The sequence below is a fragment of the Papaver somniferum genome, chromosome 9 (assembly GCF_003573695.1).
Source record: "Papaver somniferum cultivar HN1 chromosome 9, ASM357369v1, whole genome shotgun sequence".
Lineage (NCBI taxonomy): Eukaryota > Viridiplantae > Streptophyta > Magnoliopsida > Ranunculales > Papaveraceae > Papaver > Papaver somniferum.
In genome coordinates this window covers 99,001,705-99,027,741 of record NC_039366.1, presented here as the reverse complement: position 1 = coordinate 99,027,741, position 26,037 = coordinate 99,001,705, and the positions used below count along the sequence as shown (strand labels likewise).

General features: G+C 35.2%; 1 protein-coding gene and 3 long non-coding RNA genes across 5 annotated transcripts; all 4 read right to left on the bottom strand.

Annotated features, from left to right (window-relative positions):
* Positions 1-5,205: 5,205 nt before the first annotated feature.
* LOC113309370 lies at positions 5,206-6,659 on the bottom strand. 2 transcript variants are annotated; one of them, XR_003340551.1, is made up of 3 exons: positions 6,574-6,659; positions 5,736-5,869; positions 5,206-5,415 (listed from the first exon to the last, which is right to left on the bottom strand). It is a non-coding gene; the product is annotated as an uncharacterized LOC113309370 (long non-coding RNA). The 2 variants fall into 2 exon arrangements; XR_003340552.1 differs by having other exon boundaries at positions 5,206-5,399.
* A 4,247-nt stretch (positions 6,660-10,906) lies between these two features.
* Positions 10,907-11,760, bottom strand: LOC113308512. The gene is made up of 4 exons (XR_003339840.1): positions 11,691-11,760; positions 11,391-11,473; positions 11,196-11,292; positions 10,907-11,006 (listed from the first exon to the last, which is right to left on the bottom strand). It is a non-coding gene; the product is annotated as an uncharacterized LOC113308512 (long non-coding RNA).
* A 931-nt stretch (positions 11,761-12,691) lies between these two features.
* Positions 12,692-13,258, bottom strand: LOC113312337. The gene has a single exon (XM_026561097.1). The coding sequence runs from the start codon at positions 13,256-13,258 to the stop codon at positions 12,692-12,694; it is 567 nt and encodes a 188-aa protein (XP_026416882.1).
* Positions 13,259-17,519: 4,261 nt separating this feature from the next.
* Positions 17,520-18,785, bottom strand: LOC113308511. The gene is made up of 3 exons (XR_003339839.1): positions 18,707-18,785; positions 17,796-18,478; positions 17,520-17,717 (listed from the first exon to the last, which is right to left on the bottom strand). It is a non-coding gene; the product is annotated as an uncharacterized LOC113308511 (long non-coding RNA).
* Between the last annotated feature and the right edge of the window lie 7,252 nt (positions 18,786-26,037).

The following is a 26,037-nucleotide window of genomic DNA, read 5'->3' as shown; positions in this document are numbered from 1 at the left end:
CGTTGACGAGATTTACCTGGTCACTGCATCTTTATCTCTGCTGAGAGTTACGAGTTGGTCTGCTTCATTGATAGGTCTTTCGTATGTTCTCCTTCTTTCCTTCTTGTTGGTTTTCTTGAAAACTTAATCAGGTGGCATCGTTTATTATGACAAATATTGAAATCATAAATTGATAGGGTAACTATACTCCTTTTTAGACGTGTTTTACTCATTCATCCCATCCCGAGTTAGAGTGAGTTGTCCCATCGGTCTTAGCTTGTCAGCTCGCTGGATTTAAACTAGTTTAACATCATTGGAATGACTGTTGACGAAGTAAGTTTCACGAATTGATCTATGCCTCTACTGATGACAAAGTAAGCCCAACTACTGTGTCTTTTCCTCTTCGTAAAGTTGATGATGAATTAAGTTTTGTTGATGAATATTTTTTCCTCATCTTATGATGTCTTTGGGTATTCCACATAATGGATTTCACCTTGTATGTCTAGTCTGAACCGAAGTAGCTTTCATCTTCGCCTATTGAGACGCAACCCAAGTAGACTCCATCTTCGTCAAACCTTCTCCTTGATGATCATATAAGCTAGACTCAGGATGGATTCTCTTATCGTATTTTTTGCTTCATCGTTTTTCTAATCTAGTATGCTTCGATGAGTTTAACTGAGCTTCGCTTCTTAATAAATTTTGACGAAGTATGCTTCGCAGAACTTCTTCTTCCTTTGCTTTGAGTCTTTCCTTTGTTCGTGGTTCTTCGCTGGTTTGTTGCTCTCCTTCCCTTGCCCTAATAACTCATACGATGAGAACCAAACTATCCCTCTTACTTTTTCGTAGAACTTCTCTGTGGAATTTATTCTTTCTTTTCACGAGGTGCTCATGCTTGACGAAGTACTCCCCTTCTCTTCGCTCGTGGCTAATCTTCGCTGGTAGTTGGTGAAGTATTCTAAATCTTTTTGGTCGAAATCCTACTTCGTAGAAAAAGCAAAACCTTTTTCTTACTTCGTATGGCTTATTGCTGGGGTTGTCGTAACTTCGCTGTTGCTACTGCGAAATAATCTTGTTGTACGCTAATAATATTTTGTGTAAAATCCACGAGATGTCCTCTCCATTCAGCTACTTCGCCTCTACTGTAAAGCTTTCTCGCGAAATTATTCATCTCTTCGTTCATCGTCAACAATTTTGTTGGGAATTGTAAAGATGTTCAATCATACATCGCTGCACACATCAGGTCATCAATTCAATAAGCAATCTGTAAAAGTTTGTGCCAAACCTGGTCTTGTAGGGAATGAAAATTATCATCTAAAACCCGTTTGGCTTTGTTCATTGGAAAATCCCCAAATCAACTGAAAATTTTTGATACCCTAAATTTTCTGAAATTCATTTAGATGGGTTTGTAAAACAAGATTCGTTTGTTCCAAATCTGTAAAGAAAACCAATTGTGAGTTAAAAGAAAATCAAGCTTTTATGAAGAACAAAAGGCTTAAAACTCCCGGATCTGGATAGTTAAATAAGGAAGAGATTTATCCTTTTGAGACTAGATTGTTGGTGAAGACTTTGTTTGAGATTTGAAACTTCTAATCCTTCTCTGCTACGGGGAGGTTAATGATGCTGGTTGAAACTTTGCTGAGATTTCCATTTCCATTTTTTGGTCTTCAAAACTCGTTAGCTCATTGGAACTAATGAACACTGGTATTTCGCTGGAACTCTTGGCCAAACTTCATGAAAATTTCTGGATTTTTTTATTTGAATCAACAAGTTGTAGGCGGATAAATCCTTTACTCGTCCCTGTTTCTACCGCCAAAATGTAGTTGCAGGAAATCCTACAACACACCCCTTGTACTATCATGACTATAATTTCTAGATCTAAACTTATTTGATATGAAAATAAAGATAAAGATAATGAAAATAGAAAATAAGACACAAGATTTACGTGGTTCGATCAATTTGATTTACATCCACGGGGTTAGGTTTCACTATGATCATTGAATTACATATGAATTACATTGGGACTCCATTAATGAGTATTTGGAGCTCTCTTTCTCTGGTTTTTGGGGAAGAATAAGAAGATAATAATAATACAAGTTATTTTTCTCTCTCCTACTCTTTATATAGGATGCTACCTAGTGGATGACAGCTCATATTTCCTTTTATTTCCTATTTCCTTTTATTTCCTATCCTCCCTGCGACATTATCTCACAGCCTTTTATGAATCTCGCACACTTACAAATACTTGTGTGATATTTGGATCCTACACGTGTTATAAATTTTATCTTGAAAAATAACTTTCTGGCCTCCAGTTTATTCCTACAAACATACAAAATGAGGGAGGCGGTATAACATCATCACTAGAAACATTCCTACCAACATACAAGCTTGACTGATTTTTGTAAAATAAATAAATTGTATTGTGTTTGTGACCGTAAAAGACACGAGAATATGACCCGTGCCGTAACAGCCCGGGATTCGATCTTTGCTACCTGCTAAGTGTCTTATTATGAACTAATTGCTTGTGCTAATTACAAAAGTTTATTTTTTAATCTTCAAAAAAAAAATGAGAAAAAATATTACAACTATACAAATGACCGCCCGTCTTCATTTGTTCCCAGATGTTTGTGGCGCAGGATGTAATTGTGATCCTACTCACCCTTCCTTTGCTTAATTTACTATGCATGCTCTGAGATCTATACAAATTTGAAATTATTAAATTAATTATTTCAAGGCTTTTCCATGAATTTATGACCGAAGCTTAGCCGGTGGAAGGATCCAAAAACTTTCCCAAAAGTTGTATTATTTGTTTCTCATTGGAACTCAAAAATATATAGTCCAGTCTGGTATGAGTTGCAGTGGTCTCCAAATGTAGCATGTGAGACATATGATGATGAGGATCACCATGTCACAATTCCTTCGATGTGTACCATGTGTTTATTCATGTTAATGCCATGTTATTTGTTCAGGCTGATCATTACATAGGTTTGAGCAGGCTAACATACGATGACGCGCAACAATAATAGGGTTCTCTCAGTTCATATGCCCCAAATTTATACTTTGGATTCAGTATATTTATTTGTCGATATTACAGAAATCATTATAGACATCCATCCCTATTGGGTGGCATTGGCTGTTACAAATGCGTTATCCTTAGTTCTGTTTAATTCATAATTATCATATGAACTCATCTATTTTATTCTAGAAAGTAGAAACTATGAATTCATGACTCACATTATGTTTGTCCACAAAAGATATAATAATGATTCTCGTTTTCGAAGTCATTCACCAACAATGTGAATCCCAGTTTTACAACTCAATCACCCAATGATATACTGAAAAGTAATGGTGGAAATGTAGATGGTTAGTTGCCAGGCACGCACCCTTGCTTTCCATCTATGGCTATTTTGGGCTGACATCTTATCTATGTTCCAGTTCAACTCCATTTTTTTCGTGAGGTTAGTCAATCCCACTCATGGATGAGTGATACTTCCGTATGTGGAACTGCAAAGAACGTAAATAAGTGAAGGTAAGTGCGTATTTCTTCGTACATACTTGCTAGAAATTGTTTTTCTCCCTACCTGCAATACAAAATCCCTCATGATGATATTGAAATCCATATGTGCACGTTTTGAATATAGCATATTAGATTAAATTATGCGTCTTTAGGTTGTCCTACCTCTGGCCAGTTTCTCTGTTGTAGTAGAATGAAACATGGATATCATTGTCCGCTAGGTCCATCTGCCATCTCACTCAGTATTCCGTAGGCCTGCCTGTATTAATAGCCAAAGGCATTACTAATCGACAATTATTTTTCTATGATCTTAAGAACCGCAACATCCAGCTTTACATATTTAATTTTCAGGGGCTGATTGGCAACTTGTGATTATATGTGATATTACCTTAGGCAAGCACAACCACTGGATACTCTTCAGGGCCAAAAATAGTTCCAGTTGTCTACTGCTACGAATCAATAAGTGGAAGAAAAAATGATTCATAATGAGAGCCATATTGCATACGACCTTGATCAGTGCAAAAAAATTATTAGGAGAAATGCTTACTTCATTATTTGTTGCATGATAAAGACATATATTTAAATTTCTAATGCCTTAAAGCTGTTGTACAGGGGCAACAAAGCCTTTGTAATACATTTAACGGACCAAAAAGCCAGTGCAGGCAGTCCAACGCCCTGACCTCCAAAATGCCACCACCGTGCTTTCATTCCCACTGCTACCACCCCCACAAAAGCAAGCATGCATCCACATCTATAGTGAGGATGACAAATTATACTCAAAATTATTCTCAAAATCAATGATTTGCAGGGATCAATTAGCAACACAGGCAACACAGTAGTGTGATTATATCGTTGCTCTCAGTTGGACACTTGGGAGGACTAAATAATAAGAAGAAATAGGATTAAAATGGCAAGATGACCTTAATGGCTCATAAAAACGAACCTCCCCATTTAGGCTGTTACTTTACAGCACATTCCGAAACAGCTCAGTACATACATAGAAGCAAAGAAGACATAGTCGAAGATTTACCAGCTGTTGGTTTCAAATAACGTCACTGGTGTTATGCTATTTCAGGTTATATAACTCAATTTGTGATAATATTCATATTTCCTACTATTTCTAATCACAGATGCCTCTAAGAGTAGATCAAATTAGGTGTACAAACACCAAAACAATTCAGTTAATACTGATCGTTCCCCCCTTCCTATTTCGGAGGTCATCAGGCCTCGGGCCTCTCAATCGATTTCCATCTTCGTAAGTTTACCATGAACGTAAAATCATTTTACGTGTAATAGTATATATTTGGAATAAATTGGGCGTTGAACAACCTTAATCATTCCTATCAGAATACAAAACATGAGCTTAGTAATTTACATGGAAATCCATTATAACACTGTGCACACACACATGGAATGGGATGTGTCATAAGAGATGTAAGTTCATGAAAACAGATGAGATGGGGATACATTTTTAAATCGAAACAATGCAAAATGCAACTACAAAGATGGGAAAATGTATTGTACGCAGTAGCAGTTTTACTTAACCCAATGACCATTTGTACCTTTATCGCCATCGCAATAAACCTAAATCAACGAAAATGTTTTCGACTCCTAGGAAATGTGATGTTACTCTCGAACATTGATAATTAAAGTAAGTTACGTTAGGTATCGTCGTCATTTGAATGATTCTCTTCTTATGTGGTTTCTCTGTCAATCACAAAAATCAAATCCTAATTTATTCACCACCATTATAATCAAATCCAAATGTTAAATGTAAGGTCGGTTATGTAATACAAATTAAGAAAATGGTAAAACAACGATATTCCTACATCCCCGTGTGTTGTGCCACCACGATTCACTGTCTTTCTGGCTCGTGCTTGATTTATTATTGCTCCACGTCCATGTGTACCTAACAAATTTGTTTTCTGATACGATTTAGTTAGTAGCCCTTTTAATTGAACATAACTTCCAATTGAAGATATTGAAGAAACCGAAATCCAAATATACCAATCGAAGACAGTACTGAATTAATTCATACTACCATAGAAAACCAAGTGATTCACTGAATTAATTCACATCACTAAAAACCCAAGTGATTTTCACAAACCCCATTAAAATCCAAATATTATATCAAATTTATAAACAATGAGTGCAGCAAAGTAAACACACAGAAGATTAAGAGATAAAAAACATTTGATACTAAAACAAAGAAGATGATTCAAAAGAGATGTTTATTGTTAGCTACCAAATTTTATGTCAATTCTATCAACAGTCCCGGCTCCCATAATTAGAGAAGAGACGTTCAAGATCTCTTCAAAACTCGCACAAAAAACTGGCCTCATTATCCAATTTTCTAATTCCTTCACCTTTAGAGAAATTCTGCAACAAAAAAAAAAAAAAAAAAAAAAAAATTGGAAGGGAAGTCAAATATAAACCCTTATTCAATTTGAGGGTTGGATGAAGAAGGAGACTTAAATAGTTTTCTCTCTTATCTGAAGCTCTGAACTATCAAACAGAAAGAATTATAACACTGAAAACATGCTTGGTTAAGGTCTCGACACAATATTTACTTATAGTCATAGAAACTGGATACATATAAGTACACTTTATGGACAAAAACAGATAAACACTTCCAGAGCGTGCCGTCGATCGTTTAAGAAGACCGAGTCGTCAGATTGGGGAAAACACTTTTGTTTTCAGTGTTTTCAATATCATTATGGCAGATTGGGCAAACCATTAAGAGTGTACAGGAAACAAAATAAAATTCAACAACCAACAAGGACCAAAACAGTATGAAGATTATAGATAAGTATTTGAATAGTCTGTATAATCTTACTAAAAATAAATACAAAGATGGATCATGATCCGGAAATGTTTAGTCAGAACTTGATATTTGGTAAAAGAGAATCTTAGTATGCGAGGATGAGAGACAGAGAGAAATTAGGGGAGGGTACCTGAGAAGCCCTGTGTTCATTTAAAGAAGAATCAAATTAAATCTTTTGGATAAACATTAAATCAAAAGATAATCAATCGATCGAAAGTAGTAAAAACCCTAATTATAAAATAACCCAAATAGGCCATACCTTGGATGAATGGATCAACTGGAGGGATATGTCTCGAGAGAGCATGCTGAAGAAAGAAATGGAGAAACCTGGGAAGATAATAACCTCTCTTGAGGTTTATGTAGGAACGTTTCCAAAAGATGTTGTTCTAGCCTAGGTAACGTATGAAATTTATTACTCCCTCCGTCCCACTCCTAAGTGACCTATTTGAAATTTGCACAATTTTTAAGGCAAGCAAGGAAAATATTACTTTTAAGCATTTTTTACAATTATACCCTTATGAATAATAACTATCGAAATTTAGAAATGGTTTACCTCTCAAAATACTCCACGGATGTTCGCAAACTTCATACCATTGAAAAGCATTTTAAAACACCTACGTAACGAATATAAACATGCCTATCAAATTATGCATATTTCGTATATTCTTTATAATTAACTAAAATGATAATTCCGGAATATCTCATTGTTTAATGATATAGGTCACTTATCATTGGGACAAAATCTAAAATCAAATAGGTCACTTAGGAGTGGGACGGAGGGAGTATGAATTAAAGGTATAAATGTTGCCAATAATGACACTGTTAACGGGTGAACAATTGAGGGAGAATAATGGTGATAATTGTTTGGGATAATTGGAGTTTGGTACTCACGTTTAGACCAACACTAGGCTTTGGTCTAACATTTGTCCAACGTTAAGCTTTGGTATCTGGACTTGACGTCGACTGTAATGGACCAGTTAAATCTTGACTTCTGTTTGGTAAATAAAAAGAAAAATTATATTAAATTAAATTAAATTAAATTAAATAAATAAACGAGATTACAATTATACCCCTAATTCTACTAATATTTACAAAATACCCATTCAATATAACCCTCATCCTTTCACCTTCTCCTTCTCCGAACTGTACTATCAATTTTAATCAAAAAGAATTGTTTTTGCTACCATTTTTCCGATTGTTGTTGTTAATGGTGATTCCGAGCTCTTAAAGACTAGGGTTTGCAAGAAATTTCGAAATAGAAGATTGGGTATTGTACTGTTTTAGACAGCGAACAAAATGGGTTCAATGTGAAACATGAAAAGGGAGTTGCTGCCATTGTTACAGGTGATGATCGCAAGAAGAGGGAAGTATGTGTTCTTCTGTGGATGGGTCTGTTTGAGTTGTTACACAAGGATCAATGGTGGCTGTGAATGGTAGTGATTAGATAAAAGAAATGTTGCTTCCATTTGAAGTGTAGGAAACAAATGGACGCGGTTTGTCACTGTAATCTGATGTTGAATGGTGTAAGCGATATGTGATTGTCTTGATATGCGGTTAATTGCAGGGAAGGAGATAAACAAGGGTTAGAAGAAGAAATAGAAGCTCATCTCCACCAACACCGGTTCACGCTCAATAACTGTTTGAAGAAATTCTCCGAAGAAATTCTTCTTCAATCTCTCTGTACATCACATTTTCTAGTCTCTGTTACTTTCTCACTACCACTGCAACCACGAAAATACTATTCTCAGAGTAATTGAATAACGAAAATAAATCTTTTTCTTATCTTCCTTGACCACTACCAAACAAATTTATCAAATCCTTCCTTTATTTCTCTCGTATTAGAAACAGCAACTCTGTCCATGAACCATCATAAATTCATCTGATCTATTATTATTCCATCAAAATCTCCAATTGAAACCATAATTGAAACCCTATTGAATCGATTCTACCGTGAATCCGAATTGAAACCTAAAAATTAATCGAAACCCTAATTTAGATTTTCATATCTAAATCAATTCTCAAAAAATAAAAACACTCTGACTAAACACAAATTGTACCATATCCAAATCATATTATTCTCTGCAACAACGATAAGAAATCATTTTACCTCCATTTGTCTCTTCTTTCATCAAAATCAAACCTTGATTATATATCTCTGCAACAATAGATAAAGCAAAACATGATATGCTCAAGTGATGGATTTCATTAAAAAGAAGTAAAAAAGAAATATACTGGAGATTCTAAAGAATAGAGATGCAGTAGCAGAAAGCCAGATAAGAAATTAAGAAGGAGAAGAGTTTCATCTGTGAATGAGCCTAAAGCCGGAGATAAAAGAGAAGAGAATGGAGAAATCATAATCGTAATCTTTTTCTTTTCTTTTTGACCCTTGGATAATGGACCCACTTTAAGGGTATACTTGTAAACTCATTAATTTAAAATATTCTTATTTCTTAAAATTAATTAAAGTATGGTCATTAACGGGCAGTGCCGGTCAACATCCAGTCCAGGTACCAAGCCTTAACGTTGGACAAATGTTAGACCAAAGCCTAGTGTTGGTCAAAACCTGAGTATCAAACTCCAATTATCCCTAATTATTTTGTAACGGAAGAGAGAGGAGAATATGGGCAAGTATTGATCTGGGACGTTGGATGAGGGCTTAAAACATGGTTTCATTTTCATCCACGCTTTGTCTTTTGCATTTCAGAGGAATGGGGATCGTCAATCGCTGAAAAAGACTCGTTCAAAACCGTCAGATGGTTCAAAAACTATTTGTTTTTGTAAGATTGATAAAGAACACTATTAAAAGAAATTTGTATCACATTTATTTTATTTAAATGAAGAAATCCAATTAATGTACATTCATAATGTATATTATGAATTTTTATGACCCTAATTCTGATGGAATCATCAATTTAAAATCATTACAATTTTTATATTCATCGGATGTCTTTTGCTGGGATGAGACTGGGATGGTCGGATGCAACGTTTGTCTCCCAAGATGTATTTCATCCATCCAAGCTCAAAAATCCCTTCTATTTTGTATTATATTTTAATATTTATTTAGCTAAATTACAATATTCCACTATCAATGTGTCTAGTTTCAAAAATATAGATGACGCCTTCGGCAACTTCGCATCAATATTGTTTCATCCATACTCAAGGACAAATTTTGTGTCTGTCCTTGACTTTTGGTGAGTGAAAAACAGATTTTGACGCATAGACATGCTGACTCTTAGGCAACGCAACCAAAGCATCTTATTTGGGGGCAGTCTGGCCCAATGTACTTGTGCTTTTATTTATAACTTGTAGAATATTTTTACCAAGGTAGGATTGAATTGTTAATAAAAACTAATAAAATTTAAAACTGTATCTGAACTTTGTAAAAATCTTTATAGGGATCACTTACCTTATTTTCATTTATGAATGAAAACATTAATCAGCACATGGGAAGGCTGATTTATGTAAATTATTGTGTGCTTTCTTACCTTTTTTTCTGATTTAATTTGCTTATCTGAATGGTTGAATCAACTTATTACAACATACTAGTTAGGTATAAAGATATCTGATTCAGATACACATACGAGTCAAAGGTATGAGCTGATTTATACCTTGAGTTATTAAAAAAAATGATCTAACACATATCGAGTCAGATTCAAATCTGAACCAACAATAAACAGGTAACATGTTCAGATTGATTGCTTTTTTAAAATTAATCTGGTTCCAAAATATTAAATGATAATATTATAGAATACTTTTGAATCCACCCAAGAAATTTGTAGCTAACTCAAATACATCCGAGTCAGATGTACGAGTCTAGTGAAACACCAAGTCAGATTTAGACCGCGAGTCAAGATGTAAGTCTCCTTACTACCATGAATTTAGCAATAAAAAACATGATATTGATTGGGTCAATATATATATATATATATATAGTTACAGCATTGCTCGGTCGAACTCAGAAGTGTTGCTATCTCAAGCTTGTTATCAAATTTAGTTGATCAAAACTATATCTTGATTTTTAATGTACATTTAGTCAAATCTCGTATTAGGATAGAAGTGTGTAGTTGAGTACCAGACATCATTTCCTTCTACCGCTTGAAGGCGAAGATCAACCGAAGCTTTTGGAGAACTTCATCAACAAAAGGTAAGTGAAGAAGGAACCACGTATTACTCAAGTTTTCACATTTCTATCTATGATACTATGTCGCATGACTAAATTAGACATTACATGCATACTAGAAATTTCGAGTCAAGTTTATCTTGTTATTCATTCTCGAAATATGTTGACTAAGCTTGAGAACATTTGTTCATACTTGATGAATTTGGTTAAGAACAATTTATTGTTTATGACCTAAATCGTAATTCAAGATTATCATTTGAAAATAGCCTGGAACAGTGATATGTATCATTGCACTACACCATTTCTAAGGATTAGCAACGGACTCTGATTGTTGCTGACTAGGGTCGCAACGGCGGAGCACTGTTGCAAAACACAGTGTTGTAATTTTTCGCAACGAAGCTTCAGTCAACAACGGGGATTCACAACGACCTTTGCCGTTGTTAAATTGTTCATTTTGTAACCGTGTTCAGACGTTGCTAAAAAAAATTAGGAACAGAAAAAAAAAGGCTCAGAATGAAGCCAACAAAGAACCAGATGCATCCCACATCCCATTTTACAGAATTTACCTCTCCCTGAAAAAGAACAAATTTAGTTCAACACTAATAGCAAACAAAAGAACGCAACCAGAAATATCTATGGATGCTTCACCTCCAAAAATAAATGAAACAAACAAAAAATGTAACTGCGAGTGACGAAGTAGCAAATAACTAATCAATTGGGAATATCTAGTAAAGAATAAATGAAGTCTTTTGTAAGCATACCTATTGAAAGCCAGACCGGGTTAAAAAGGTGCAATTACTGGAGATAAAACACCTTTGCTATCCTAAAGTGCAGTTTGGGCAGCAAAAAAACATCCAACTGCGAAAAATGAAGAATTCTTGTTAGATAATATATCCGTAATCATCTCAAGTTATTGAAACCAACAACTATTTTGGATGCCTGGATAAAAGCTTTACCTCGGGGAAGTTGGCTAGTTATGTTGGGCTTGGCTTTCCCATAAGTAGAGTATAAACCTTTTCCCTGGATCTCATGATGATTGCTTTCATTTGATATGTCATGCATTCACAGTTGCCAAATAGAAATTAAACGTGTCATGACACTATATACACAACAACGAATTAATTTCAAATCTGATAAAACTGAGATTGAAGTAAATTAACAACTAGAATTTCCAGTACAAATGAAGTGATAATCTAGTAATCCGCACTAATATCTACAAGTATATTCTGTGATAATAAATCGAATATGAAACATACCTGCACCAAGGATCCCGGTCAAAATCCCGACAATGTTACCATTCTTTGGATTCTCGAAAATATACTCCAGTATCTACAGAAACACATATCCCGTATCATAATAACTTCATATTGAGACACGTCACACATCCTTCATTATACAGTTTTCCACAAGGTCATATCTGAATGAAACCATCTTTGAAAATTCAAAGGTAAATTAAGAAGACATACATTAGAGTTACAACTTTAGTCAGACAATTACCTAATATAAGAAAAGGATCTATGTCAAAAGGCAAAAAAAACAAAAACAAAAACATAGAAGTAAAAGATCCTTCCTAGATAGAATCATCAAATCATTCTTTGTAAGTTTGAAAAAAAGAATCCTTCCCACCAATTAAATGGAGGATTCAAATCTATTTAAGAATGAGAAGATAAAAAATTAAAACCCAACAACATGAATCTTTCTAAGTGATACAGACGTCATAGTAACTTGTCACACACAACATACATGTATCACTGCTATTGTAGGTGCGCACAAAATTTGGAAAGGCAGGATTCTTTGTAACAGGATTCTCTGCAATATTGATTTTGTGTTGACCTAATGCACAGCTAGAAATCATAAACAGTAAACTAAGGTAATTGAACAAAGATTAACGATTAGAACTCTAGGTTGAAGAAATAAGAACGAAGATAAGGAGTTTATAGGGTAAACCTAACTCACTTGTATAATCAATAGATTATAAACGTATGAAATATAATAAAGTCTGTCCTCTTTGGACGACCTAGCAACTTATTTATACTAGAAAGAAACCTAAATAAGGAAATCTAGAAACTAGGACAGAGATTCCCTTTCTTAAGAGACAAACCAGCAATGTATCTTAAAATAAAGAAACTCTATAGAGACATATTATGCCCCTGCATCAACCACCCCAGTTTGAAAATAAGCTCGGCTCTGACGAGAATGCTGCGGCGACTTTTGCATATATTTGAGGGTGACACCGTTTCAGTTCTTCTTTTGTTATCTATGTACTACTCTTAGTTGTCTTTCCAAGCCATTTTACTAAGAATTGTCGATACATATTTCCACGTCGGGATCTAGTTTCCTTCATGTCAAGTACCTCTTGAATCACATCAGATGGATTGTTGGTCATTATCTGTTGTATCGGTTGCTGATCACCTAGTGTATCACCGTCATCCTCTCCATCAAACCCATAGAAGTCATACAAATCAGCAACATAAAAAATGGGACTTATTTGTAAGTCATCAGGTAACTCAAGAACATAAGCATTGGAACTGATCTTCTTCATTATCTTGTATGGACCCATCTTCCTTGAAGCCAACTTATGATATCTTCCCTTATGGAATCTTTCTTTTCGGATGAACACCATCACCATATCACCCTTATGAAATTTTGTATGCTTGCGGTTAGCATTAAATGCATTCATGTAGTGTTCATTACTCTTGTTAATATTTGCTCGCACATATTGGTGTATACTCTTTATATGGTCAGCATAAGCTTCACCTTCACCAGATTTGGGTATCCAATGGAAGAGGTACCAGGTATACAACATGTTGCGGATGAAAACCATATGCTACCTCAAAAGGTGTTCTCTTAGTCGTACGACTAACTGAGTTGTTATATGCAAACTCAGCTTGAGATAAAACCTGATCCCAACTCTTAATATGATCTCCCACTAAGCTTCTTAGTAAATTTCCCAAACTCCGGTTCACTAATTCCGTCTATCCATCATTTTAAGGATGAGAAGTTGTAGAATAACATAAATCAGTTCCTAACTTCTTCCATAGAGTCCTCCAAAAATGTCCCAGAAACTTGACATCACGATCAGACACAATAAAAGTAGGGACTCCATGTAAGCGTACCACCTCGTTAAAGAAAAGAGACGCAATATTGGAAGCATCATCAGTCTTAGAGCAAGGAATAAAGTGAGCCATCTTAGATAATCTATCCACCACAACAAAGATTGAATCGTGTTGTCTTGCAGTTTTTGGCAATCCTATCACAAAATCCATACTGAGGTGTGTACCCAAGGAGAGTGTGGATCCGACAATGGAGTATACAGTCCAGTATTTTTGGATTTTCCCTTTACGAATTGGCATACTCGACACCTCTTGATCAATCTATCAACATCCGTGTCCATTGAAGGCCAATAATAACGGCTCTTTACAGCTTTTAGGGTCTTGTCTCGTCCCCAATGTCCTGCTAACCCTCCACCATGAAGCTCTCGGACAATACTCTGTCTTAAGGAGCCAACAGGAATGCATAAACGGTTTCCATGAAAGAGATAACCATCATGAAGTACAAAAGGTATACCTGATGTTGTTGGAGGCGTACTTAGTTGTTGTACTACTAGACCAAAATAAGGGTCGGAAACATACTGATACTTAATCACCTCAAAACCGACTACACGAGCTTGCATTGTTGTCACCAGTACATGACGACGACTAAGAGAATCAGCTACCTTGTCAGTTGCTCCAGATTTATGTTTTAGGGAGAAAGTAAACTCTTCAAGATAATCGATCCACTTTGCATGTCGAGGCTTCAGTTTCTTTTGAGATTGTAAGTAGCGCAAATCTTCGTGATACGAGTAAACTACAAAGTATTTGTGAACAAGATAATGTCTCCACTGTTGTAAAGCATGAACTAAAGCTTAAAACTCTAGGTCATAAGTGGAGTACTTACGTTTAGCCTCGATGAGCTTCTCGCTAAAGAATGTCACAGGTCTTCCTTCTTGGCTCAAGACAGATCCAATTCCCAGATGCGAAGCGTCACATTCCACCACAAACAACTTCTCAAAATCAGGCAAAACCAAAACTGGGGCCTCAGTCATTAACTTCTTAATATTCTCGAATGCAAATGATGCGTCTTTTGTCCACCGAAAAGTTGTCCCTTTAAGACATTCAATTATAGGGCTCATAATAGTACTAAACCCCTTTATAAATCTTCGGTAGAAGGTAGCTAACCCATGAAAACTACGCACATCAGTTACACATTGAGGAACAGGCCAGTCCACAATCGCTTTCACCTTCATAGGATCAACCTTTAAGCCACTAGCTGAAACAATATATCCCAAAAATTCGACTTCTTCGCGCAAAAATGAGCATTTATTAAGATTGAGATATAATTTTTCCTTCAAAAGAACCTCCATTAACTGCTTTAGATGAACTAGGTGTTCTTCCTTAGTACTACTATACACCAGAATATCATCGAAGTAAACTACTACAAATGAACCAATGAAAGGACGTAATACCTCTGTCATCATGCGCATGAATGTACTGGGAGCATTGGAAAGGCCGAAAGGCATTACAATCCATTCATAGAGGTCATCCAGTGTTTTGAACGTTGTTTTCCATTCATCCCCAACGCGAATACTTATTTGATGATATCCACTTCGCAAGTCGAACTTCGAGAACAACTTAGCACCAGCCAACATGTCCAACATATCCTCCAACCTAGGTATAGGAAACCTATACTTGATGGTGATATTGTTGATTGCTCGGCTGTCGATACACATTCGCCAAGAACCATCTTTCTTGGGAGTCAATAAGGCTGGTACATCACATGGGCTCTTTCTTTCAGTGACCGAACCCTTCTGTAACAGCTCTTCGACTTGTCTTCGCATCTCCAATCGGTGTGCAGGAGGCATCCTATATGCTGCCAAGTTATGTAATGCAGATCCTGGCACCAAGTCAATGGCGTGTTGTATATCCCTCATAGGTGGCAGCACATTAGGTAGCTTTGTAGGTGAAAGTCTTTGAAATAACTGCAACAATTCAGTGATTTCAGAAGGTTGTTTCTAACTGTCCAGGACAACATTGGACGTTTATTTACACATTAACGCGTAGATCACACCAGTCTCCTTGCATTCCTTCTGAAACTGTTTACAAGTTAATAAACTTGTTGACTCTCCATTTTCTTCTCTTCCTCTTTGCACGTCTTCTTCCTTCATAGGATGCAACGTCAACTTTTTCCCGTTACACGCAAAACTATAAGTATTAGCTTCAGTCAAGTGGATCATCTTTATATCAAACAAACAAGGTGTGCCCAATAGTATGTGACAAGCATCCATAGGTGCAACATCACACCACACTTCATCTTCAAAATTGCCGATAGAAAATTTTACTAAGCACCTTTTTGTGATTGGTACAACGTTTCCTTTCTTAAACCAAGCAATCTTATATGGGTGAGGATGTTTCTTGGTTAACAAGCTTAACTTATCTACAGCTTCTTGAGATACTATATTCTCACAACTTCCACCATCTAAAATCAGTTTGCAAACCTTACCTCCTCAGAAAATTTGCGTGCGAAAAATACTCTTCCGACGCCAATCTTCCTCCTCGTCATCAACCCTAGGACATGTAAGAATTATGCGGACAAACAGATTCTCCCTTCTCACTGGCATCAAGTCTTCCTCTTCACCTTCTGATTCATCATACTTCGGGTCTCCAAACCTTCCTTCGTCACTACCATCTTCAGTGAGATTAACTCTCTTTTGTGGACAAGTGTAAGTTAGATGATCGTCTCCTCCACATGTATAAAACTTGGCCGCTAAATGAGTACCGACTTTGGGCATTCCGCTTGCAGTTGGAGTTGTTGCTGAGGTGATGTCCCCTTCTTTACTCTTGTTACTCCAAGATGATGTCTTTGGTGCAGTTCTACTCCAGTTGGATGTGGATTTCATTCGGCTCGCAGAGTTACGGTTCTTTGAACGTTGATTCACCCTCTCCTCCGCCTTCAAAGCACATTGATAAGCATCTTCCAGGTTGGTAACCCTTAGAAGACCAAACTCTTCTCGAATGCCTATGTTTAAACCCAGGATATATCTTGCTGCAAGTTGTTCGGATGTCCCATTCAATCTAACTCTTAAAGAAATATTATAGAACTCTGATGTGTACTCCTCAACACTAAGATTGCGTTGACCGAAGTTATAAAACTTCTCATATAACGTCACCAAATAGTCAGGCGCAAGAAACTGCTTTCGCAACTTCTGTTTTGTATGATCCCATGTCTGGATCTTCTCTTTTCCTTGCCTTGCACGTTGTTCCTCCAGTTTTTTCCACCACTGTAAAGCCATTCCCTTCAACTTCAATTTCACGAACAACACTTTACGAGCTTCAGCTGTTGGATTTCACTCAAAATAATTCTCGATGCTAGCCTCCCAATCTAGAAAATCGTCGGCATGCATCCTCCCATTCATATCACTTACTTCGACTTTCACCCCTCCGGAATTCAAGTCAAGAGCTTTCATCAACCTATCTTCCAATCTGCCATGTTGTGGACCATGAAAAACACGATCATGAAATGAATTTTCATCTTTGTCGTGTTCATCTTCTTCAGATAAACCTTTCGGTGAATCCAAAGGGTTGCGTCGGCCCTCTGGTCTCTCCACACGGGCTTCAACACGTTCTCGTCGTTGTAGGGTTTGCTATATGGTTTGCAACCGCTGCAATATGCCTTCCATCAGGGTTCTTAACTCGTTAAAATCATTGTTTCCACCTCCACCTCCACCTCTACCTCTACCTCTAACTCTAAGTCTTCCTGCCATAGTAGTTAGCTAGGGTTTGGGTTTGTTTTGTTCTAGCGCCAATTAATGTACAAATCAGAAACAGTAAACTAAGGTAATTGAACAAAGATTAACGATTAGAACTCTAGGTTGAAGCAATAAGAACGAAGATAAGGAGTTTATAGGGTAAACCTAACTCACTTGTATAATCAATATATTATAAACGTATGAAATATAATAAAGTTGTCCTCTTTGGACGACCTAGCAACTTATTTATACTAGAAATAAACCTAAATAAGGAAAACTAGAAACTAGGACAGAGATGCCCTTTCTTAAGAGACAAACCAGCAATGTATCCTAAAATAAAGAAACTCTACAGAGACATATTATTCCCTGCATCATGACCCCTATCAAATATTCTTTCAAGTATGTAAGTAATGAATTGAGCCATTTTATGTCGACCTCATCGGATACCCAATTTTGACAATGATTCCAAATAAGTGCCTTAACACCGAGAACGACTTAGCTGAAAAAAGAGAAACCTTTTAAATTACTAAAATTAATAAATTAGGTCTAGAAACCAAAAATGAAGTTAATTACTCACCTAGCCCATGCTCAATGGTTAATCAACACAAAAAACTCCATCATCATCACCTGCAATGCCATAACCTGTCGTCATCCTAACCTCACATACCACCAGCAGTTCTCATCTAGCACAATCAGCTCCTACACACAACAGCATCTCATCCAACATCTTCTCAGCACCCCAAACACCACCAACAGAAACCCATCCTCTATCACAAGCCTGTACCACAATCCATACATTCCCTGCATCAAACCTTAACTTCAATGTCTCAGAACTCCTTCTAGGTATTCTGCTACCACAATTTCTCCACCAGATTTCACCTACAATGCATCAAGCATTCATAACAAATTCAATTGAAGAATTGGGGAATAAGAAACCCTAATTTTTAATTTAACTAAATTTATTCTTCAAAATAACAGAATCACCACCATCAATTCTTGAGTTCAACTCAAACCCTAATTGTAGTTCTTCCATTATCAGTACCACCCTAATTCCTCTCAATCTCCTTTACAGATTCATTAAACAGAAACCCTTCTGCTTGAACCAAACTCGAGCTTCAATCTTCATCAACTGCAACTTATCATCACCATCACCTTCTCTTCAATGGTTACTCTAACTCTTCTTACACAGCACCGACTCAACTCATCACCTTCTCCTCAACGGGTTCACCCTTGTATTTGCGAGTTTAAGAAATTAAAAAACTGAAATTGAAAATAACAAATTCACAAGTGAAACACTAAAATTGATAAATTAAAATCGAAATCCTTAAAATCGAAGATAGCAGATTCACAAATAAAAACCAAAATCGACAAACTAAAAAGAAAAAAAATAGATTAACAGCTGAAACCCTAGAAATCAAAATATCTAAAATCGCAAAATCTATAAACCCTATAAACTGAAACGAAAGGATTATTAAAGAGACTTAAAACCTGGTAGATTTCAGTGGTTTTAGATTGAAAGAGAGATGAGTTCTTCAGAGCTGCAGTTCTGTGGAGAGGAGATGAAAAGAGATGATGTTCTGTGGAGGAGAAAAAATGAGAAGGAAAAAACGATGAGGAAGGGATATAGGATAACTTTAGCTGACGGTGGAAACAAAAAGAAGCTTACTTGACCGAAGTTTGACTTGGGCGTAATTATCAGTCCTGGTGGTCCCGACCACACACGTGCTTCACACGCTTGAACCCTGAGCAGTTGCGATACGCAACCTCGCGTGCGTTGTTGCAATATTCGCAACGGCTTGTATCTGTTGCGAAAAATAAGCAACGGGAATCAGCAACAGATATTTCGCAACGGCACTATTGTCGTTGCAAATCTGGGTTGCAAAGATGGGAGTATGGGTTGTGGAAAGGATTTTTGGCACGGATATACCTTCCAAGGGGGTAACCTAGGTTAAGCCCGTCCATGATTGTGGCCCAACTAAATTTTACTATAGAAAATTGGTTTTAGCCCATGTATTAATATGATACCGTTTCTAGTCTGTAAACATTTCATTACATGTGATAAACTGAATTTTCTCTCTATATATATATATATATATATATATGTTTTTTAATATTTCTTAAACATAATCCGTTTTGTTACTAACTAGAAATAATCCGTGTCGTAATTGCATGATATTAGATTAATGTAATAAATATCTAATAAAAATATATAAGAAAGAATGATTCGACATGTATCTAATTAATGATTAATAGATCTCAAACTCTTGTTAGGATACATATAAGAACTCATGGACCTATAAGTTTCATATAAATAAGTTTTTAAGTTGGTTTTAACGAGTGTAGTTGATATAAAAGTAATTATTGAAATTAAATCTTTCTAGCCAAATTGTTTTATAGCGTTATATTATTTCATTTTTGATGAACAAAACAACATAAGGTCGATCAAACTTGGGTTCATTTAATAACTCTTTGCATTTTAATACCAATTCATTTTACTAAATAAAAAAATGTAAATAGTTTTTATCTGGTTTATTTGATAAAGAATTCTTACATGTTATAAATTTTATGTAGAAAAATAACTTTCTGGCCCCGTTTTCTTCCTACAAACATACAAAGTAAGGGAGGTGGTATAACATGATCACTAGAAACATTCCTACCAACATACAAGCTTGACTGATTTTTTGTAAAATAAATAAATAAATTGTATTGTGTTTGTGACCATAAAAGACATAAAGAACACTATTAAAAGAAATTTGTATCACATTTATTTTATTTAAATGAAGAAATCCAATTAGTGTACATTCATAATGTATATTATGACTTTTATGACCCTAATTATGATGGAACCATCAATTTAAAATCATTACAAAATATACTACAACTTTTATATTCGTCGGATGTCTTTTGATGGGATGAGATTGGGATGGTCGGATGCAACGTTTGTCTCCCAAGATGTATTTCATCCATCCAAGCTCAAAAATCCCTTATGTTTTGTATTATATTTTATATTTTAATCTTTATTTATCTAATTTACAATATTCCACTATCAATGTGTCTAGTTTAAAAAATATTGCGGACGCCTTCGGCAACTTCGCATCAATATTGTTTCGGCCATACTCAAGGACAAATTTTGTGTCTGTCCTTGACTTTTGGTGAGTGAAAAACAGATTTTGACGCATAGATATGCTGACTCTTAGGCAACGCAACCAAAGCATCTTATTTGGGGGCAGTCTGGCCCAATGTACTTGTGCTTTTATTTATAACTTGTAGAATATTTTTACCAAGGTAGGATTGAATTGTTAATAAAAACTAATAAAGTTTAAAACTGTATCTGAATTTTGTAAAAATCTTTATACGGGTCACTTACCTTATTTTCATTTATGAATGAAATATTGGTCAGCACATGGGAAGGCTGATTTATGTAAATTAGGGTGTGCTTTCTTACCTTTTTTTCTGATTTAATTTGCTTATCTGAATAGTTGAATCAACTTATTACAATAGACTAATTAGGTATAAAGATATCTGATTTAGATACATATACGATTCAAAGGTATGAGCTGCTTTATACCTTGAGTTATTAAAAAATATGATCTAACACATATCAAGTCAGATTCAAATCTGAAATCAACAATAAACAGGTAACATGTTCAGATTGTTTGTCTTTTTAAAAGTAATCTGATTCCAAAATATTAAATGATATCGTTATAGAATACTTTTGAATCCACCCAAGAAATTTGTAGTTAACTAAATACATCCGAGTCAGATGTACGAGTCTAGTGAAACACCAAGTCAGATTTAGACCGCGAGTCAAGATGTAAGTCTCCTTAATACCATGAATTTATTAGTAAAAAAATGATGGTGATTGGGTCAATATATATAGTTAGAGCATTGCTCGGTCGAACTAAATATATATAGTTAGAGCATTGCTCGGTCGAACTCACAAGTGTTGCTACCTCAATCTTGTTATCAAATTTAGTTGATCAAAACTATATCTTGATTTCTAGTGTACATTTAGTCAAATCTCATATTAGGATAGAAGTGTGTAGTTGAGTACCAGATTTATTTCCTTTTACCGTTTGAAGGCGAAGATCAACCGAAGCTTTTGGAGAACTTCATCAACAAAAGGTAAGTGAAGACGAAACCACTTATTACTCAAGTTTTCACATTTCTATCTATGATACTATGTCGCATGACTAAATTAGACATTACATGCATACTAGAAATACCGAATCAAGTTTATATTGTTATTCATTCTCGAAATATGTTGACTAAGCTTGAGAACATTTGTTCATACTTGATGAATTTGGTTAAGAACAATTTATTATTTATGACCTAAATCGTGATTCAAGATTATCATTTGAAAATAGCCTGGAACAGTGATATGTATCATTGATGTTGTTCGGGAATGTTTCGAATTGATTATTAGTTAGATTACAACTACTGTAAATATGGATACAAGACAGTACGTGTACCAGCTTACATACAGGCGCAACTGTTATAGGTCCAGAGCCGTAGTACATGCACCCAGTACAGTACTGGCGTATGACTATAGTCCGACAACGACTTTTGGTACACATGCCAAATATGCAAACCCAAAAAATTATGTTGACTCGTGAACTCAGGTTGGTATACATACCTAGTATGCATACCGGAAAAGTTATGTGGACTCCTGAACTCTTTTTGTCTTAAGGATATACAAATCTGGTACATACCATGACAAAATAACTCATGAACTGGAAGTAAGTACACACACGTACCCTGCGAATGTTTTCAGATGCATCGAAATTATTTATATGAGATAATCGGAATCTCTCTATGGAACATATCTAGACATGTTTGATCACATTATTGTGACTCAATATTAAAGTATTAAAGTGTTATATGAAAATGATTAAGTTTATAGTTCGTCTGGCTAGTTTTGGCTAACCTTTCATGAACAAGTCATTGTACACGGTTTAGTTACGGTTCATCCTAACCAGAGTGTATATTCTGTTATGTTAATCTCAAGTCAAGTTTGCATCTGATGGTGAATATTGATTGCTTGATTCCAAAGCTACCTTAGCTCAAATCTAAAGAAACCTTGATCTTGAAAGTATATAAAAGGAGAACCACAAGCAACTGAGATTTTTGAATCCCTGACACTGTTAGAGCATAGCTCGGTTGAACTCACCAAGGGTTGGTATGTCAAGTTTGGTTGTCATATTTTAGTATAAAAACTCATCTAGAATCGCTTGATTAAATACTAGAGTCAACTTCGTTTAGGTTAGACTAGAAAGTCTAGGAATGTTGAGACATACAAGTAATACTCCGGAGACCTGCAGAATGTGAAGAAGTAACAAACTAGAACGATGACATCATCCTTATAATTGAGGTTGGTAATATTGACTTGAACTGTTTCATTCCTAACGTATCTTTCAATTCGTGCTATATTGAAACCATAACTACGAAACTGTATATACTGTACATATATGTTGTATAATATATATTGTATAATACTCTAGTGATGTGACATGGTCATAATAGTATGATCATAGTATTAGTGAATTAGACTACGAAGTATAACGCTTATCTTTTGAACTTCATAGGTATGACATCGACATAATCTTGTATATATTGTTATGATTATGTGAATGGGTTATGGTGAAGATTTCATCATAGGAAACAATGGTTTACATTTGTTTAAAGGAAGTACATTCAGGAACTTGTTTCGTGAACCGAAAGGGAAATCATTAGGCTCATTGGTTCGGCTATATAACTAATATGTGTGAGATGGTAGAACCAATCTTAACTTAGGTTATGTATCTTGGTATAACTAATCACAATGCCTAACTTATGATTTGGTATGATTGGTATTTGTTAATTGGGGTAACCGATCCTAAGTAATCACCATGTGATGGTCTGACTAATCATGAGTGTGTGTGTGACCTTGTAATTGGTGTGACCGATCATGAGTGTGTATGTGATCGATCCTTGTAAATTGTGTAACTGGTCCTGGTAACTGGTATGGCCGATCACAAGTAATACCATGTGAAGATGGAATCGATTTCCTTGTAACTGGTGTAACCAATCCTACTGACTTGTGTGACCGATCATAAGTGTTTCCATAATTTGGTAAAACCGATCCTAGTGATTGGTAGAACCGATTGAACCCATGTATGTGATTTGGTATTTGATCAATCATATAGTAGTCTTGGAAAGTAGGTGAACCAGTTTCCAAGAATGTAAATCCATGTAAATATGAAATAAGGATTTGCAGTGAAAAGATGTCAACATACTTTGAACACGAACAAAAACTCTTATCGTTTATTATTCAAAGATATTCCTTAGTACTCAAGGTGATCTTGTGCCGAAATAAATTAAGAATTTTTTAATTAAGGTTTTTGGTTTTATATTCTTTAATTACCAGTAATTAATGCATATCTCTAGAGAATAAAAATTAGTAATGCGCATTTACTAATTGGAGATTTTCTATTGAGAGATTTCGGAAAATATTGGACAAGCATTTATCGGAATTAGGAAAACCGAATTTTTCCATTCATTGCAAATCTTGAGAATACTTTCGTTTTTGGAAATTCCTTGGTGTCCAAACATCCTTAGTCTATAAATACCTAAGTTTGCATTTCTAACAAACTATCCTAAGAGCCAGACAAACTTCATTTCTTGTTGTTTCTGATGGAGCCATCTATTCGGAGAGGAAAGTATCCTAATTAGTTGAAATCTCTTACGACCGCTCTTTTAAAGACTTCTGTGGGATCAAGAAGCTCTACGATTACCGTTGGTGGGAAACTAGATAATTGCAATGTTATTTGTTTTCGATTGATTTGATTGACTAACAGTTGTTGAAACTTTGATTGCACCTAGTTTGTTTACGCTTGAGAATCTTCTCATCTGATATAAGATTCACTTAAACTAGATTGAAGTATCGACGAGATCTTTAAAAATGTTGTTAGATCTAAAGACATCTTGTGATAATAAATTGTTAATAGACTCTGTTCTGTGCGTGATTGATCACAAGAGATTCAAGTGGTGTTGTGCAGATTATTTAAAGACGAAGGAGATTTCTTATTGGTTTTCCTATCTTGTGAATTGTGTGCACAAACCGAGGCTGGGATCCAACTAGAATCGGATTTATTCGATTGATTAGTTGCGTGAGATCGACATTCTCAATATTTCTCTTTGAGATTTATTTTTTTGAGTGTGAATCTATACTTGACTATTTCGGTAGTCAAAGTTAGATTGATCTAACCAGAAAAATGAGTTTATTAGATTAAACGTAAGAGCATTTGTCAACGACTCATCTATATCTTTTAGCAAGATTTATTAGAGTGGTTACGAAACAGATTCTTCCTTTGCTGTTTAGAATACGATCCAAAGGACTTGTTATTCACATGGGTGACTCTAGAAGTCGAAGGCGCGGGGATACTGAGGGAACTAAGTAGCTAGGGGTAGTCTGTTTGGTCTCAACTATACGAAGTTGGTATTAGATTTTTTATAACGGCTTAATTCTGATAGTATTCAAAACTAGACTAGCTAGGTCCCGGGTTTTTTTTGCATTTGCGGTTTCCTCATTAACAAAATCTTGATGTGTCTTTTACTTTGATTTCGCTTTATAATTGTTAATTATAATAAAGTAAAATACACGTATATGTTAAATCTTGATGTGTCTTTTACTCCACATTATTACTGAACTTATTATCAAGTAACACGCTTTGTTATAGTATTGTCTCGATCTTGTATCCATAGTCAATCACAAAAGTTATTTTGTGAACCGAATTATCATATTATCTCGACTTTGTCTATAGAAGATCACATTCGGTAGAGGACTTATAGATTGAAACAAAAAGATTGTGGTGTATTTGTGTACCTTCGTCTTTTCAATTGGTATCAAAGCAGGCAAACACGAAAAGATCTAACAGTCTGTGTTTGGTGCCATCCAACCTATATGAATTAAATCTAATGGATGATTCAGTTAACATAGTAGCAGGATTTGATATGTTCAAAGTACCATGGTGGAAGACACGAATGAAGACCGTGGAACTCTCATTTAAGTGGACCGTTTAAAAGTTAGTCAGAAACTTACGGTTTTCCAAGATATTCTCTCTTAAATCTAAGAGACAACCCTCTGATTTCCTCTTGTACCCGGATTTTTCAAAGGAGGAAATCAATTCAATTCAACAAAATATCATTTTGTTGTTGATTTAGAAGGGTTACATATAATCTCATCAATTGCTTCTATTTCTCACCGTGAAAATTACGTCACTAAGAGAAATTATATTCTGAAAATCCTAAGATTTGTTAATCATACTTTCGGTCTTGTATCATCAATATTTACAAATAATCTTGTCGGATTATATTTTAGAAGCAACCAGATGAGAAACTACTTTCAACCAGAGAATCAAAATCGTTATTCTCTAATGACTTGAATGACTAATAAAGTAAGAATTCTTACTATATTAAAATATAATATTGTAATAAAATCTTATTATAATATATTCGAGCTAAAAAAATACTTCGACCTTATGAGATTAAGAAAAGGAAGTATTCTTTCATCTTCTCTATTAAAAAAGCGGGGGTCTAACAACCACACTCAATATTTCGTTAGGCAATCTGTATGGACAAACTCCAATATAATTCCAAGAGAATCAACTAGAAAGTCAGACTCAATCAATGGAAATACATCCAAGAGTTGTATCTCTGTTTCTCAATGTAATCAGCAAATCAAAAAGATAGAATCCGCGATCCTGATTATTACGAGAAACAACTTGAACGGTACCAAAGACCAATGTTCAACTGTCAATCAATTTATATCAACAACCAAA

Bases quoted from the DNA above. Each gene is read 5' to 3' on its own strand.
- LOC113312337 (XM_026561097.1), bottom strand. From the start codon at position 13,258: ATGGTTTTCATCCGCAACATGTTGTATACCTGGTACCTCTTCCATTGG.